At 37.4% G+C, this 19,093-nt stretch overlaps 1 protein-coding gene and 1 non-coding gene across 4 annotated transcripts in view; one reads left to right on the forward strand and one right to left on the reverse strand.

Moving 5' to 3' along the window:
- The window catches only part of Kiaa0319l (KIAA0319 like), a 104,085-nt gene that overhangs the window by 24,031 nt on the left and 60,961 nt on the right, over positions 1-19,093 (forward strand). For all 3 annotated transcript variants that reach the window (XM_047539243.1, XM_047539249.1, XM_047539251.1), the window contains exon 3: positions 11,499-12,016. In XM_047539243.1, coding sequence (XP_047395199.1) covers positions 11,499-12,016 — 518 coding nt within the window. The remainder of the gene's footprint in view (positions 1-11,498; positions 12,017-19,093) is intronic.
- Positions 8,882-8,988, reverse strand: LOC124969017 (U6 spliceosomal RNA). The gene has a single exon (XR_007105911.1). It is a non-coding gene; the product is annotated as a U6 spliceosomal RNA (small nuclear RNA).

The raw sequence follows: 19,093 nt of genomic DNA on the forward strand, positions 1-19,093 counted from the left end.
TTCAATCAGTAGTACTGCAAAAACAGAAGCAAAAACAACATGTAAACTGGAAGACCAGAGTACCTCTTCTCCTTATTGGGAAGCATTGGGATTAATTTTTGTAGCAATGTTATAGCCTGCTAACCTCCCCCAGGCCTCACATTTTTCATACTTCTAGTCATTGTCAAAGATATAAATACTTCTGATCATCAGCCTTCTCCCAGGTTCTATTCCTTTGAGATAATACAAAGGATCTAATTGTCAAATAAGATTTACGTGAATCAGAGATCTTACTCATTACTAAGGATTAGTAATAAATTTAAGAATAAAGCAATCAAAAGGTACAGTGAAATAGGGAGAGTCTGGGACATTTTGTATGACTCCCCAGTTTCTTCCTTTCCTCATTGAATGTGTTAACTGTGGACCAGGGTAATGGGTGAGGTCTCCTGCAAAGGCTTTCAGGTCACCTCAAAAGTATGGACAGTGTTTGGGTTATGAAATGTTTCCCTTTTATACTCAGATTATTGTGTAGTTTACCTGACATTCTTAGGGGAACCATGGAAGCAAAGAAAGGTCTTTGCAGGACAAACCAGTCTATTAGTCTCCCCCAGTCCTCACCTCCTTTCTCAGAGGTCTGTGTTTTACCAGAGCTGTTAGCAACATGCAGGGAATAGATCATTTTGTTTTCTTTGACCTTGAAATCTCTATAAGTCCCCCATTCCAAGTGCAGTCTGTTTCTCCCAGATTCCATTGCTAAGACATTCCTCATGATCTATCTCAAATCTTTTGCCATTTGTATCAAGGATGAATAGGTAGCCATCCTGCATCATTTCCTCATATTTTCCATCTTCTCTTTCTAGTTATGAAGTGCCTTCCTTACCCATTATGATTTGTGAGTCTGATTTGACATTCTTGTATAACTTCGTGCTTTTTGACTCACTGGCACTTACCATCTTCCCCTCCCAACTTTTAAATTGTGACACGAATCCATTGAATTAATAAACCTCATTTATTCTCAGTCTGGTTAGTTAAGACATTAGATAGAATGTTTTGAGACTGACTTTCTCTTGTAGAAAGACAGTCTTCCCTTTAGCTTGCAGGCAATAGCTATTCATTTTCCCCTATTTCATGTTCTTTTTTTAAAAATATTTTTTTAGATGTTGATAGACCTTTATTTTATTCACTTATATATATATGGTGCTGAAAATAGAACCCAGTGCCTCGCACATACTAGGCAAGTGCTCTACCACTGAGCCACAACCCCAGCCCTCCCATGTTCTTTTTAGTTCAGAGGTAGGGTTGATGTACTTATCATGACTCACTGCTACTTCTTGAATATTAATCCTCCACTTTCAAGTAAAAACTTGACTCTTTGAGGTTTCTATCACTAATCATTACAATTTACCAGCCATTCACCTCCTTCACCTATTGTGGCAGATGGGCTTTATTCCTTTCAAAGGTTTTTGTCAGCCTGGATGTTTTCAGTACAACCTGTTTAATACTTGACCACTTGGTTTCCTGACAGTTCATTTCTTCATTAGTTTAATATTCCATTCATGCATATGCACATGTTGTTTATGTATGTATTCATTTATAAATGGTTTTTGTTTGTTTATTTTTTGAACTGAGCATGACTGTAATCCCAGCAACTCAGGAAGCTGAGGCAGGAGGATTGCAGGTTTGGGGCCAGCCTCAGTGACTTAGTGAGAACTTGTCTTAAAAAAATAAAAAAAGGCTAAAGATATAGCTCAGTGGTTAAGTATCCCTGGTTCAAATCCTGGTACCAAAAAAGAAAAAAAGCATTTTTTAAAACACAGTGTAATATGCCAAGCCCTATGCTAGAATTTGAGATACAGTGATGAAAGGGCGAAAACATAATAACCTAAGACATGACCCTAAAGTACATTGTAGTGAGGGGAAAAGACATTGAACAAATAGCAGCTTTCTGAGGAGAAGATAGCTGAACTGAGATCTCATAGGAAGAGTAAATTAGATGGAGAAAGGAATCAAGAGAGTTCCAGATAGAGTGACTGCATGTGCAAAGGCCCAGCAGTAGGGGTGGGAGGGGTGGAGGGGGGAGAATGGTCCATTTAAAGAATTCAAGAGGATTGTTGGGTTGGAATGCAGAGGAGGAGGGAGAGAATGATACAAGGTGGGATCAGAAAGATAGGCAAGGTTCAGATCATTCAGGATTTTTTTAGGTTAGGTTAGGATTTGTTTGTGCTGCCAGGGATTGAACCTAGGGTCTCATATATGCCAGGCAAATTCTTTTCCACTAAGCTATACATCAGCCCTGTGTTAAGAATTTTGAGTACTGGAGTTGTAACTCAGTGGTAGAGTGCTTATCTAGAACATATGAGGCACTGGGTTTGATCCCCAGCACCATGTAAAAATGAATAAATAAAAAGCAAGGTATAAAAAAAAGAATTTTGGTCTTCATTCTAAGAGCTCTAGGAAGCCATCGAAAATTGTGTTTAACTTTTTAGAAGTCGTTTTCAAAAGATAATACCTGTAAATTATTAGAAGTTCAAAAGGCATTAAAGGGTATTTGGTGAACAGAAAAGTCTATTTCAGTCTCTTAGCCACCTAGCTTCCCTTCCTAAAGGCGATGATGCCAATTTCTGGACTATTCCAAAAATAGTCTGTGTATATATACACATACACCATACAGCATTTTCTCTTTTCCTCTTACAGATAGATTGTAGCACATTATTCACACTGCTCTGCCCCTTTCTTTTTCATATAATGTGCCCTGAATATTGTTACATGTCAGAACTCTACACATTGACTTTATTCATCCCTGTAGCTGCATGGATCTTCCATAATTCCCAGTTCTCAGTGGATGGGTGTGTAAATTGTTTCCAGTATTTTAATGTTTCAGTCTATATACTGTGAATACTTTTGATACTTTTGTTTTACATAACAGACAGAGAGGTATCACGTGTTGTATTGTCATTAAAAGTCATCAGAGATGCAGTCTGGGCTGGAAGTAGGAATCCACATTTAAGAGCTCTGGGAGTGTATGTAGTAACTGAAGCCATGGCATGGGTGAAATTATATATGGAAAAAAGTGTATTTCACCATACCAAATCACTTCTAATTCTTGCCAAGTTCTTTCTCAGCCTTGAGACTTTGTTTCTTTGCATTTCTACTTCCCTATCTCCTTTGTTTTATTTCCTTTTTATCCCTTAAGTCCCAGGTTACTTATCACTTCCTCAGGGAATTTGTGTGCAATTTTATATTTAGCCGTTTACTTTTTTTTTTTTTTTTTTTTTTTGTGGTACTGGGGATCGAACTCAGGGCCTTGTGCCTGCAAGGCAAGCACTCTACCAGCTGAGCTATCTCCCCAGCCCAGCCGTTTACTTTTAATGTTATGTTGTACATAGTTTTTCATCTTGTAACATGGTCCTTATTAATGACTTTTTCAAACATGTATTGGTATCAAGTTGACAGATTATAATTTACTTAATTTTTCCCCTAGAAAGACCTAATATCATAGAATATACAAAGGTAGAATGGTTGCCTTATTAATGAGTTCACAATTGTAGAGGGCAATCACAAAGGCTGGAAAATACTTGGGAGTTGGTTTAGAAGGGATTTTAACCCTAAATTGGTTGAACTGAATATCTTTTTAAAAAAAATCCTCCTCAATACCTGAAATTTGATGATTCTTTTATGTTTTATATCCTAAGTGAATGTGAACATCTTGTGTGTTTCAGAGTATATAAATTGCAAGAAGTTGAATACATTGTTCTCAAAAATATAAGGAGAGTATGTATCTGAAGTTTATTTAATGTAAGAATGAGGGAATCAGTAAATCGTAAAGCTTCTTTTAAGGAAAATAGATTTATGTGATCAGTCATGAAAAGAATGATGAAATAAGTTTGTAAGTTAGATATGAAGCATTAATAGTTTCATAGGACAATAAACCAAAGGCTTATCTGTTATATCTCTTTAATAAAATCAAAGTCAGCCAGGTGTGGTTGCATATACCTGTAATAATCCCAGCAACTCCAGAGGCTGAGAAGATTACAAGTTCAAGGCCAGCTTCAGCAATTTAGCAAGACCCTAAGCAACTTAGACCCCGTCTCAAAATTAAAAATAAAAAGGGCTGGGGATGTAGCTCCGTGATAAAGTACCCTGGGTTTTATCCGCAGGCTCCCCCTCCACAAAAAATCAAAATCATTTATAGCTTATCAGTATTCTATAAGTTAACATCTACATTCAGGTTCTTTTCAGTAGTAAATAGTAAGTCAAACAAAGGTACGTTTTCTTAGATGAGAATTTGGCAAACCTTTTTTTTTTTTTGGTGTTGAGGAATGAACCTAGGGGTTCTTTACCACTGAGCTACACTCCCAAACTTTTTTTTTTTTTTAATAAAAGTTGTTGATGGACCTTTATTCTGTTTATTTATATGTGGTGCTGAGAATCTAACCTAGTGCCTTACACATGCTAGGTAAGTGCTCTCCATTGAGCCACAACCTCAGCCTTCTCATTCCTTTTTTTTTTTTTTTTAAGATACCATTTTTTTTTCTTTTAATTTTTTATAGACTGCATTTTGATTCATTGTACACAAATGGGGTACATCATGTCATTTCTATGGTCGTGCACAATGTAGATTCATACCATTTGTGTAACTGTACATGTACATAGGGTAATGATGTCTGTCTCATTCCATTTTCATACCCCTCTCCCTCTCAAATTTTGAGATAGGGACTTGCTAAGTTGCTGAGGCTGGCCTCAAACTTGAGATTCTTCTCACCTCCTGAGTCACTGGGATTACAGGCTTTATATTTGGCTCAGTCAGGCATTACCTCATCTGGCTGGCAAACTTTTTCTTAAAGGGCCAGGTAGTATTTTAGGATTTGTGGGCCTAATGGTCTGTTGTAACTGCTTAACTCTACCAACGTAGACAATGTAAGTAAATGAGTATGACTGTGTTCTAATAAAATTTTATTTGCAGAAACAAGAAGAAGCCCAAGTTGGCTGCTTAGGCATAGTTTATGATCCCTGGTTTATTGAATCTGTAATGATATCTTTTTTTTCACTCTTGATACTGTTAATGACTAGTCTCTCTTTTTTCTCCTGTGATTAGTCTGGATAGGATTTTATCGGTTTTCTTGATCTTTCAAATGAGAGTTTAGTTTCATTGATTTTTTTTTTGTTTGTTTGCTTTCTGTTTGATTGATTACACTTTATTATTTCTTTGTTCTTATTTTGGGGTTTGATTTATTCTTTTTCAAGCTTTTATGAATGGAAGCATATGTCTTTTATTTTTCTGTTTTAGTTTAACCTTTATTTTTCCAGACCTTTTTGAATGCATATGTATAATATATTTATACAAACAAAAATAGCTTTAAATAAATGATAGTGGGATAGCTTAAAAAAACTAAGCAAGACTATAATGTATAAATTTTTTGCAACTTTTTAAAACTTAAGTATAATGGGGATACTTCTATGACTGTATGTAGAGTTCTACCTTATTCTTTTCCATTGCTATATTGTAGTCTATAGTAGCCATTTCCATATTGACAGACATTTAGGTTCTTCAGATATTTTATTAGTATAAACCTTGTAGAAGTCATGTGTTTTTTTGGGGTGCTGGGGATCGAACCCTGGGCCTTGTGCTTACAAGGCAAGCATTCTACCGACTGAGCTATCTCCCCAGCCCCTAGTATAAAACTTAATACAATGAACATCTTTTCATATGAGAAGGCTTCCAGGATAGAGGTCACAGAATATTTTTGTTAAATGTATAACTTATTGAGTAGCTCCTCTTTGAAGGTCAGAAGAAATAAATGACTTCTGCGTAATTTCCCACACTAGCTATAATTGATGACCATTTCTTTGTTATGAATGTTCTTATATTCTTTAAAGGCTAAACTTTGGGGAAAAGCCTTCCACATTCATTATCATTGTAAGGTATGAAGACCTGAGCTGTGCCTGAAGGGTTTCTCACTTTTCTTATGGTGATAGTGTTTTCTCCAATATGAGTTTTCTGTTGTTCAATGACTGAACAACAGTCATTGAACTTTTTCCACAGTCATCATACTGATGGGGTTATTTCCACTCTTGAGTTTTCTGATGTCCAGAAGCAAGGGATGTGATATCCCAGAAAGCTTCCACATATACAGTAGTGATAAGATTTCTCTCCTGTGTGCATTCTTTGATGACTAATACGAGTTGAGCTCTTCCTAAATGTTTTTCTGCATTTGTTATACTGATTAGGTTTCTCACCAGGATGGATTTTCTGATGGTCCATTATAGTTAACTTTGAAAACTTTCTTATATTTCATACATTTAAAAGGCTGCCTTCCACCATGTGTCTTTTTATGATGAGCAGACTACCCTCTGAAAAAAGACTTTCCAAATGATGAAATTTTTAGGGTTCCTGACTGTTTTGAATTCTCTGATGACTTTGAAAGAATAGGGTTCTTCCTGAGCACTTTTTCATATTTATTGCATTTATGTAATTTCTCTCTAGAATGAACTCTCTGATGATTAATAAGTGTTAAGTGCTTCTTGAGGAATTTCCCACATTCAGTATGTATACAGAGTTGCTTGCCTATATGGATTTTATGATGACTTAAATAAGATGATAGTGGGATAGCTTGTTCATAAAAATTATTCAACATTCTTTACTTCTTTGGGTATCACCAATATGATTTCTCTGGTGATTAATAAAGGAAGAATTATATTTGAAGACTTGCCCATATTCCTTGCATTATAGTGCTGCTTCTCTGTCATAATACAGGCCTCTTTCCATCATGATGCTTGTTTGCTCTCCCAGAAGAGGCCCTTCAGAAGCATTTTGCTTGAGGGCTAACATCTTTCAAACCAGTACCCCTGGACTACACAAGATCTGATGAAACTTCTCACAACTCCATGCAGGGATCTGCCCCTTGCTCCAGCTGAGTGATTTGTTTTGGTTTGAAAGAGAGATGCCCACAGTCACCAGAGTCCCATAGTTTTCAGACATGTCCCTCTGCAGTGCCAATTGAGTGGCATCAGGGGCTTCCTTCAATCTGTGTAAAGGCCACAGCCACATCCTCAGGTGTCAGTGACCCTTAGATCTGGTCTGTTGATAATTTTGGGGCCTTCCGTCTCCTGAATTGTACTCCCAGGCAAGAGCAGAGAATCTTGTGTAAACTAATACTTCTGGAGGCTAAAAATCCAAAATCAAGGTGTAATTATGGTTGATTCCTTCTGAGACCCTGGGTAGAATCTTTTGTTGCCTCTTCCTAGATTCTGGTGGGCACTGTCAGTTTTTGTCATTCCTTGGCTTGTAGCTCTGTTGCTTTAATTGCTGCCATCACATATCCTTTTCCCTGTGTCTCTTTAAATCATTGGTTATAGACTTTTCTTGTTTTGGGAAATAAGTGTTTAAAGCTATGAATGTCCCCCTAAGCATTGCCTTTACTGCATCTCACAAATTATGATGTATTTTCATTTTAATTCAGTTCAAAATATTTTCTAATTTCCCTCATGCAGTTTCAGCCTGCACTCAGGTAAATTTAGTACTCATTGAAAGATTTAAGGAACCACTAGCCAGATTTCTAGAGTTCTGTGTAGCTTCCTTCTTTCTGATACTTTGTTAAAAAAATTCTAGCTGTCAACAGCTATTCCCCAACTCAGCCATTCCCCACCCTGTTCTGTTGAATTCCCCTTTCTTTCTTTCTTTCTTTTTTGCGGTGCTGGGGATTGAACCCAGGGCCTTATACTTGTAAGGCAAGCACTCTACCAACTGAACTATCTCCCCAGCCCATGAATTCCCCTTTCTTTAAAAAAAAAAAAAACAGAACTTATTCCTCCTATTTAGTTACATTTATATATTTTATATATATAATATATATACATATGTATTATATATATATATATTTTGCTGAGGATTGAACCCAGTGCCTCATGTGCTAGGCAAGCGCTCTACCACTGAGCCACAACCCCAGCCCTGAATTCCCCTTTTTTATTCCACAAAACTCCACCAGGATGCTCATAGGGCCCACATGGTTTGCTTTCTTTCTCCCAGGCATCACAATCCTGCATTGCCTGTTGTCTCCAGTGTCTACAAACAGTTGCTTCATATATTTTATGTGGTTTTCTAATTGGTCATGGTGGGAAGGATAGTAGTGGAATCACAGTTTTTTTTTTTTTTTTTCCTCAGTACTGGAGATTCAACCTTGAACCTAGAGGTGCTTTACTAGTGAGCTATATCCCCAGCCCTTTTTATTTTATTTTGAGACAGTGTCTTGCTAAGTTGCCTTGAATGTGTGATCCTCTTATCTAAGCTTCTTAAGTAGCTGGGATTATAGTTGTGTCCATCTGTCACAGTGCATTTTAGAAAATTAAATAAAAGAGTAGATTACAGAAAAGTATGTTATTTTCATCATGTTGACTTCTTCAGTATGTTAAATATGAGAGTTTTAAGAATGGAGGAAAGTTGATTTAAAGGTAACTGACAGTAGTTACTGATATAACAGTTTGTCTATTCCAACAGGGTTTGCAAAGATTCATATTTTTGGTGACTGTGGGAAAGTAGATAAAGAAATGGCGGTTATTTCTGAAGTCCTTGGTAGCTTCATTTTTTCATTGTTGTTGTTATTATTATTTATTTATTTTGGTGTTGGGGATTGAACTCAGGGGCACTTAACCACTGAGCCACACCCCCAGCCCTTTTTTTTTTTTTTAATTGTAAGCAAATGGGATACATGTTGTTTCTCTGTTTGTACATGGCGTAAAGGCGTACCATTTGTGTAATCATAAATTTACATAGGGTAATGTTTGATTCATTCTGTTATTTTTTCCCTCCCCCCCCATCCCTTTCACCCCTCTTTTCCCTCTATACAGTCCTTCCTTCCTCCATTCTTGTCCTCCTCCCTAACCCTAACTCTAACCCTAACACTAAAAAAATACGGAAGGCTTCACGAATTTGCGAGTCATCCTTGCGCAGGGGCCATGCTAATCTTCTCTGTATCGTTCCAATTTTAGTATATGTGCTGCCGAAGCGAGCACCCCCCAGCCCTTTTTTGTATTATATTTAGAGACAGGGTCTCACTGAGTTGCTTAGTGCCTCACTAAGTTGCTGGGACTGGCTTTGTACTTACAATCCTCCTGCCTCAGCCTCCTGAGCCTCTGGGATTATAGGCATGTGCCACTGCACCCAGCTTCATTATTTCTTTCTTTTTTTTTTTTTTAAATTTATTTTTATTGTAAACAAATGGGATACGTGTTGTTTCTGTTTGTACATGGAGTAATAGCATACCATTTGCATGATCATACATTTACATAGGGTAATGATGTTTGATTCATTCTGTTATTTTTCCTTCCCCCGCCACCCCTCCCACCTCTCTTTTCCTTCTATACAGCCCCTCCTTCCTCCATTCTTGCCCCCCTCCCACCCCCCATTATGTGTCATCATCCGCTTATCAGTGAGATCATTCGTCTTTTGGATTTTTGAGATTGGCTTATCTCACTTAACATGATATTCTCCAATTTCATCCATTTGTCTGCAAATGCCATAATTTTATTATTCTTTATAGCTGAGTAATATTCCATTGTATATATATATATATATATATATATATATATATATATATATATATATACCACAGTTTCTTTATCCATTCATCAATTGAAGGGCATCTAGATTGGTTCCACAGTCTGGCTATGTGAATTGAGCAGCTATGAACATTGATGTGGCTGTATCTCTGTAGTATGCTGATTTTAAGTCCTTTGGGTATAGGCCAAGGAGTGGGATAGCTGGGTCAAATGGTGGTTCCATTCCAAGTTTTCTAAGGAATCTCCACACTGCTTTCCAGAGTGGCTGCACTAATTTGCAGTCCCACCAGCATTGTATGAGTGTACCTTTTCCCCCACATCCTCTCCAACACCTATTGTTGCTTTCATTATTTCTTAAGGATGTTCTCTTTTCTCCAGCTTTGTAATTTACCTTGCCAGGTATTACATTGGTACCAATGTATCTCTTTGCTTTTAAAGAACAATGGCAGGTTAGTTTCCATACATAGTGCTTCTGACTCAATAGTCCAGAAGGCTCCCTTTATCTTCCTTTTATCTCCTTTTATCTGTTGCTTAGTGTCTGCATTTAGTCTGTTGGATATTTAGTAAGTATTTTGTGTGGGACAGGTTGGCTCTGGCTGATGATCAACTTGTTTCTTCAGTCAGAACCTCTTTTCAGTTATGTGTTCTTGCAAAACATTATTATTCTTTGATAATAGAAAGTATTATGCTTTGATTCTGTTACATGTTTTCACTATGTAATTCAAATGTGTTATTCAAATATATAATTCAAATATGTATTTTTATGTTATAACTCTGGGCTCAGACTAGGGTGAGGGAAGAAAGGCACTCAGAGCATGAAGTTTAAAGAGATTCTTCCCTGTCAAGTTTGCTTAAAGCTACCCTGAACTCATGTGACTCTTAGAGTGAACATCTTAAATTTTGTATCTGGGATTCCTCTCTTGCTTTAGTCTTGTTCTGTTCCTCTGTAATCCTGATTCAGTGGTTACAGATACCTATAAAACACAAACCTTAAAAATTAAATTGTAACAACTTTCTTTTAGAATGTTTTGACGTTATTTCTTCTAAGAAAACAGAAGTGAGATAGTATATTAGGAAAATCAATGCCATGCTAGAAATAGTTCCGCAGCTCAAAGTTTATCTGTAAACAACATTAGCTGAAACTTTGGACCATGTAATTGGTTACCCGCAATAGGTCACTATTGTACTTTTTCTTATTTCTTATGATGTGGCTTGTTGTTCAGGAGTTCCTTCTGATATAATCCCTTTCATGACTTAAATTTTTGGTAATCTTTAACTACTACTGTGCTGATGCCATGTTATCAAAGCCACCTGACTTTGGTGGCAAACAATTGGTTAGAAAACATGTATGTACCTGTAACCTGATGAGGTCAAGAATACTCAGTCTGTGTTGCTGCCAGTTGTAGCTGGTTCTGGCACCTGTTCTGGCCCCATAGTCTTCATATTGTCCCTAATAGATACCTTAGAGGTAGATGGGAAGTGTTAGGACTCTGTCCCCTGTAGTCCCATGTATTTCTTTCTTTTTTTAAAAAATACTGTCATTTTATTTATTTATTTATTCATTTATTTATTTGCAGTGCTGAGGATGGAACCCAGTGCCTCACATGCTAGGCAAGCACTCTACCACTGAGTTATAACCCCAGCCCTAGTCCCATGTCTTTCCATGAGAATAATGCTTTTTAAAATTTTTTCTTTTTTCTTTTTCATAAACAAATTCTGCATAAGGCTCTATATGGCAGGAACTCATTGAGAAGGGGAGCCATTGATGAACGTGGAGCAGTTCTCCTTCAAGCTAAAATACCCTGAACCAAAAAACACTTGACAGTTTCACTTATTTGACAGTTTTCTTACCCTCTTAAAAACCTGTCTTCAAAATACCCTTGAATGTTAATCAATTCAGGGCTCTTTATAAAGCAGTAGACTGTTTTTCATTCATCCTAAAATGTTCCATTTTTTGTTTTTAGATGCTGTTGAAAGCGGGTGCCACCAGGGGAAGACACAATTTGGAGTTGGCCTGAGAACTGGGAGAGAAAATCACCTCTGGCTTTTTAAAGGAACCCCCTCTCTCCAGTCATGTTGGGCTGCCTGCTGCCAGGACTCGGCCTGCCATGCACTTTGGTGGCTAGAAGGGATATGCATTCAGGCTGACTGTAGCAAGCCCCAGAGCTGCCAGCCTTTTAGGACAGACTCTTCTAATTCCATGCTGGTATTTTTAAAAACATTCCAATCTGCAGATGATTTGGGCTTTCTATCTGAAGAGGATATACCACATATTCTAGAGGAGGCCTCTTGGAGGAGGCAGAGCCCACCCAGAGCTCCACTCAGATCTGCTATGTTTTCCAGTGACCAACAGAGCTTAATCAGGAAGCTTCAGAAAAGAGGAAGTCCCAGAGAAGAAGTCCTTCCACCTATAGTGGCACAGCATTCTAAAGAGAATGACTCTAATGAACTAGGTATTCTGACTGCCAATGGCTCTGCAGAGGTAAGCATATTATGAATAAGGAGCAGAGAAATTTCAATCTGTTGTTTCATTTCCACATATGAACAGTGAGGCTGGTGGTGGGCAGTGCTCACAGGCTGAGAAGTGTATATATAAAGTTGGTGGGTGTCAATCTTCATGGGTACTGCCCAGATGTGCAAGGATGATATGACCTTTGAAATGTTCACTTCATTCTGGTCTGACCATTGTTTTGGTAAAAGCAGAAAGCTGCTCATTATCTGGTCTTATCTGGTTCTTGGCTGTAGGTAAGTGCAGTTGTGTGGGTGTTAGTCTCCATCAATGCTTCTGTGGTGTTTTCTGCCAGATTGCAAAACAGTTGATTGGTGTAGTTGTAGTCAGGTTCTCCTCCATCTCCCCCTGTAAACACATTTCTTAGGAGGTAGTTTCTATTCCAGTCTGAATTAGCTATGCCTGGTACTGCAGACTAAGATCTGACCTGCTGGATTGTGAAGCTGGATGTGGCTATTAGCCAAGAAGTCTCTGGGGTGAATTCTTACCAAGCTGCATATGCCAAGGGACATACCACCAAGAGAGTTTATTTTGCTTATTATGTTTCTTCATTGTTGATCTCCCTGGGCAAATGATTAAAAGGAAATGACTCACTCTATGCTTAGTCTTCCTTGATTACTGTGACTTATTTTTGTATTTGTTTTGTCCTAGTTGTCTCCATCAAGTTGAAGCCAGAGTGGGGAGTCTACTATATACCAGGCACTGTGTGTGCTAATTGTTGTACTGTATCATTTTGTTTAATTTTCATAGCAATATTTCCAAGTAGGTATTGTTAGCCCTATTTCACTAGTGAGGAAACTGAGGCCCAACAAGTTTGAACAACTGCCTGTGACCATGCAGCTAATGATTAGCATAACTAGAATTGGAATTCAGTTTTATATTAAAGTAAAAACCCTTTCAGCAGAGTATTAGAGTATATAAGTGTTTGGTTTAATTGCCATAGACATTTATGGAAACCTACTATCATTGTCAGGTACTTTTCTAAGCACTAAATGTACAGAAGTGAACCAGACATGGTCCATGCCCTCAGGTCATTTATAGTCTAGTGGAGACTGAGACTTGAAACTAGGTATTTACAATAGTGTATAATTATTACATTAACAGTAATTATTATTATTTATGTACATAAAACAGAACACAAGGAGGAAGTGATTCAGTTGAGCAGGCAGGTGGTATGTATGTACAAGTAGTATTTGATAGAGATTATCAATATTTCTTGAAAGATGTATAGTATTTCACTAGGGGGCTAAAGATAGTAAAAAGCATTCTGTACAGACCCAAAGTCTATGAAAAAGCTCAGTCAGCAAGTATTCTAAAGCTTTTGCCATGCACTAGGTATTTTGCTGAGCTGGGTACTAAGAATATTATAGTAAATAAAGAATATTTGACTATTGCCCCAGTAGAACCCATACTTCGGTAAGAAAATCAGATATTATGTTTTTAATAATTAAATAATTATATGTTTGTTGTGGGTTATGAGAGGATAAGTAGAGTGCTGTGAACATCTAGCAGAAATCTAATAGAGATTAAGGTTGTCAAGTAGGCATTGTGAAGGACAGAAGATGGCAAACTAGGTAAGGAAACAGGAAGATTGCTGGGTAGTGTTGAAGATGGAAATTATGCACTTATAATGGTGGCACTGAGCTTAACAGTTGTGTGAGTCTCCTCAATAACTCTCAGAAACCCTGTCAGGAAAAGACTGATAGCTTGACTCATTCAGGATAGGAAATTTGCTAAGTGATATGTACAGAAAGAAATTGGAACATGGAAATTGAGGTTGTTGTCAAGAGAGCGGATGGGAGAGAGAGAATAAGAAGATACAGAAAGAGGCAAAGATAGGAGGGGACTGAGAGAGGTAAAAATAGGGAAGTTTGGCATTTAGAGATTTACATGCTGGGAAGCAGATATAAGGGAACTGGTAAACGTGAGTCCTGGTGGGACAGAGTATGGGCTTTTTTTTTGAGTATGTACTTTTTGAATTGAAGATTTTGGGGTGGAGAAGTTTTTCTGATGACAGGATTTGAGGTGCCAGTATGAAAGAGGGTTGTTGGGGTAGAGTGGACCGGAGATAAGGAGCTCAAAGAAGTCCAGCAGCTAAAAAAAATGTTAAATGAGTTATCCATGAGGATATTGAGATAGTTTTTAATAATGATGATGGTGTTGATGATAGCAGTACCAGCTAATGTTTACTAAGCACTTACTATGTGCCAGATGCCATTTACATGTATTAACTCTTTTTTTTTTTTTTTTTTTTGGTAGTAGTTGGGATTGAACCCAGGGCCACTCTGCCACTGAGCTGTGTCCCCAGCAGGGTCTTACTAGCTGAGGGGCAGGGTCTTGCCAATTTGCCAAACCTGACATTGAACTTGTGATCCTCCTGCATCAACCTCCCAAGTATGTGGAATTACAGATGTGCACCACCACACCCAGCTTCATGTATTAATAACTCCTAATACAAATAACAAATCATATTACTATTATTATTATTCCTATTTTATAGATGAGGAAGCTCAGAAAAAGATAGGTTAAGGAACATAGCAAGGCAACTCAACTGTCATATGGTGAAACCAAGACCTGAACCTGGGCAATCTGATACTATCCAGAGTCTGTCCTCTTAACCTTCTTACTCCTGAGATAGGACTTGAGATGAGGAGGAATTTTAAAAGCTAGATGTCAAAGCCACCTATAAAGTAGGAGGAATGATAAGTAAGTTGGAGATGACAGCTGTGATGAAAGTTGAACTGTAGTGCAGCAAAGGAAAAGAGGTTTTCACAGGAAAGTAGAAGAGTAATGATTTGCAAAGGGCACTGGGAAAGGGGATCAAAGAAAATACTTACAGCATGCCAGAGGATAACTGTGGCCAATGAAATTAGAAATGGATCAATAGAATTGAAAATATGATAGATTTAGATCTGAGAATCTCTTGGAAGATAGTGAAAACTCAAACTCAGGCCTTACAGATTCAGAAGGAAGACCCTGAGGTTGTGTTTGCTGGGGAGTTCTTTTTCTTCTTGCTTACCAGTGGTGAGCACTGGCAATGAATTGCTGTTAGTGATTTATTTTTCCCTCTTATTTGTTTGTTTGTTTATTATGTACCAGGGATTAAACCTAGGGGTGCTCAACTACTGAGCCACATCCCCAGCCCTTTTTATTTTGAGACAGGGTCTCAGCAGGGCCTTGCTAAATTGCTGAGGCTGGTTTTGAATCTTTAATCTTCCTGTCTCAGTCTCCCGAGTTACTTGGATTATAGATGTGCACCACCATACCTGGCCTCCCATATTTTTTAATTGATATGTTGTAGTTGTACATAATGGCAGGATTTGTTGTTACATATTTGTACATGAACCCAATATAACACTATAATTTAGCCAATATTATTCCCCAGTTTTTCCCTTTCCCTTACTTCTTCCCTCTCCCTGGTCCCTTTCCTCTACTGATCTCCCTTTGATTTTCATGAGATCCAACCCTCCACCCCCAAAACACACACTTTCTTTTCTTGCTTCCTCTCTAGTTTCCACACATGAGAGAGAACATAACAACCCTTGACTTTCTGAGTTTGGCTTATTTCACTTAATATCATGTCTCAAGTTCTATTCATTTTCCTGCAAATGACATAATTTCATTTTTTTATGGCTGAATAAAATTCCACATTTTCTTTATCCATCCATCTATCCATTGACAGACACTTAGGCTGGGTTCCGTAGTTTGGTTGTTGTGAATTGTGCTACTGTAGACATGGATATGCATGTATTGCTATAGTATGATGACTTTAATTCTTTAGGATAAATGCCAAGGAGTGGTATAATATGGTTGTTCCACGCCTATTCTTTTGAGGAAACTTCATACTGATTTCCATAATGGTTGTACTAATTTACAATCATATAGCAGTGTAAAAATGTTCTTCTTTCTTCATATCTTCTCTAACATTTGTTATTGTTTGTGTTTTTTTTTTAATTTAAATTTTTTAAAATTTTTACAGACAGCATTTTGATTCATTGTACACAAATGGGGTATGACTTTTCATTTCTGTGGTTGTACACAATGTAGATTCACATCATTCATGTAATCATACATGTACATAGGGTAATACTGTCTGTCTCATTCTACTATCTTTCCTTCCCCCACTCCCTCCCACCTCATTTTCCTCTACACTATCCAAAGTTCCTTCATTCTTCTCTCCCCACTCTCACCCCACTGCCCCCACATTATGTATTGTCATCCACTTATCAGAGAAAACATTCGACCTTTGATATTTTGGGGCTTGACTTGTTTCACTTAGCATGATATTTTCCAACTTCATTCATTTACCATCAAATGCCATAATTTTATTCCTCTTTATGGCTGAGTAATATTCCATTGTGTATATATACCACAGTTTCTTTATCCATTCATCAATTGAAGGGCATCTTGGTTGGTTCCACAATTTAGCTATTGTGACTAGAGCAACTGTAAACATTGATGTGGCTACGTTACTGTAGTATGCTGATTTTAAGTCCTTTGGGTATAAACCGAGGAGAGGGATAGCTGGGTCAAATATTGGGTCCATTCCAAGTTTTCTGAGGAATCTCCATACTGCTCTCCAGAGTGGCTGCACCAATTTGCAACTCTACCAGCAATGTATGAGTGTGCCTTTTCCCCCACATCCACACCAATACTTATTATTATTTGTATTCTTTTTTTTTGGTGGTGGTGCCAGGAATTGAACCCAAGGCCTTGTACATGCAAAGCAAGCACTCTACCAACTGAGCTATATCCTCAGGCCCCTGTATTCTTGATAATGGCCATTCTAATTAGAGTTAGATGAAATCTTAGGGTGGTTTTAATTTGCATTTTTTTAATTACTAGGGATGATGAGCACTTTTTCATATATTTGTTGATCACCTTTATGTCTTCTGTGACATGTCTGCCCATTTCCTTAGCCCATTTATTGATTGGGTTCTTTGTATTTTTGGTGTAAAGTTTTTTAAGTTCTTTATAAACTTTAGAGAGGAGTGCTCTGTCTGAAGTGTATGTGGAAAAGATTTTCTCCCACTCTGTAGGTTCTCTTTTCACATTATTGATTGTTTCCTGTGCTGAGAAAAAGTTTTTCTGTTTGAATCTATCCCATTTATTGATTCTTGCTTTTATTTCTTGCGCTGTGGGGGTCTTATTAAGGAAGTCTGGTCCTAAGCCCACGTGATGGAGATTCAGGCCTACATTTTCTTCATTGGTGAAGGGTCTCAGGTCTAATTGCTAGGTCCTTGATCCATTTTGAGTTGAGTTTTGTACAGGGTGAGAGATAGGGGTTTAAAACTGAATTTCCAGTTTTGCCAGCACCATTTGTTGAAGAGGCTATCTTTTCTCCATTGTAAGTTTTTGGCACCTTTGTCTAGTATGAGATAACTGTACTTATGTGGGTATGTCACTGTGTCTTCTATCCTGTATTGTTTGTGTTTTTGATGCCTGCCATCCTAACTGGAGTAAGATGAAATCTCAGAGTAGTTTTGATTTACATTTCCCTAATTGCTAATGATGTATTTGTTGACCATTTATATTTTTTCTATTAAGTTTAATTCATTTAAGTTCATTATTAATTGGGGTTTTTTTGGTGTTTTTTGAGTTCCTTATTTATTCTAGATATTAATCCTGTCAGAAGAATAATTAGTAAAGATTTTTCTCCCATTCTTTTTCTTTTCTTTTTTTATTTAATTTTTATTTTTACAGACTGCATTTTGATTCATTGTACACAAATGGGGTGTAACTTTTCATTTCTATGGTTGTACACAATGTAGATTCACACCATTCATGTAATCATACATATACATAGGGTAATACTGTCTATCTCATTCTGCTATCTTTCCTTCCCTCCCTCCTGCCCCATTTTCCTCTACATCATCCATAGTTCCTTCATTCCTCTCTCCTCATCCCTGCCACTCCCCCTCATTATGTATGGTCATCCACTTATCAGAGAAAACATTCAGCCTTTGGTTTTTTGGATTTTTCTCCTATTCTGTATATTCTCCCTTCATGTTCTTGTTTCCTTTGCTGACAGAAGCTTTGAATTTGATGCCATCCCATTTATCAGTGTTTTACAGTATTTCCTGAACTTTAGTTCTACTGAGAAAGTCATTGACTGTGTGTATATGTTGTATTGTATATGTTTTCTTCTAGGAATGCATAGTTTCTGGTCTAATTTCTAGGCCTTTGATCCATTTTGATTTGACTTTTGTGCAGGGTGAGAGATGAAGAGTCTAGTCTCATTCTTCTACATACAATAACCAGTTTTCCCAGCACCAATTGTTATAAAGCCTGTCTTTTCTCCAATGTGTATGCTTTTGGTACCTTTGTGAAGGATCAGATGACTATATCTGTGTCGGTTTGTCTCTGTGTCTTCTATTCCATACCTTTGGCCTGTGTGTCTCTTTTTCTTCTGGTACTATGTAAATTTTTATTACTCTAGCTCTGTAGTATAATTTTTAAAATTCCTTTTAGATATACATGACAGAATGTATTTGACATATTATACATACATGGAAGATTCCATTCTTGTGGTTGAACATGGTGTGGAGATATACTGGTCATGTATTCATATATGAACATAGGAAATTTATGTCCGATTCATTCTACTGTCATTCCTATTCCCATCCTCCCTCCCTTTCCCTTCATTTTCCTTGTCTAATCCAGTTAACTTGTATTCTTCCCTTCACCCACAGCCCCCCTTATTGTGTGTTAGCATCCACATATCAGAGAGAACATTCGGGCTTGGTTTCTTGGGATTAACTTAACATGACAGTCTCCAATTCCATTCATTACCAGCAAATGCCATAATTACATTCTTCTTTATGGCTAATACTCCATTGTGTATATATACCACATTTTATTTATCCATACATTTGTTGAAGGGCACCAAGAATGCTTCCATAGATTAGCTATTGTGAATTGAGCTGCTATAAATATTGCATAACTTGAAGTCAGGTATTGTGATACTTACCAGCATTGCTTTTTTGGTTAAGAATTGCTTTGGCTATTCTAGGTCTTTTATATTTCCAAATGAACTTCAGGACTGTCTTT

The sequence above is a fragment of the Sciurus carolinensis genome, chromosome 1, assembly GCF_902686445.1.
Source record: "Sciurus carolinensis chromosome 1, mSciCar1.2, whole genome shotgun sequence".
NCBI lineage: Eukaryota > Metazoa > Chordata > Mammalia > Rodentia > Sciuridae > Sciurus > Sciurus carolinensis.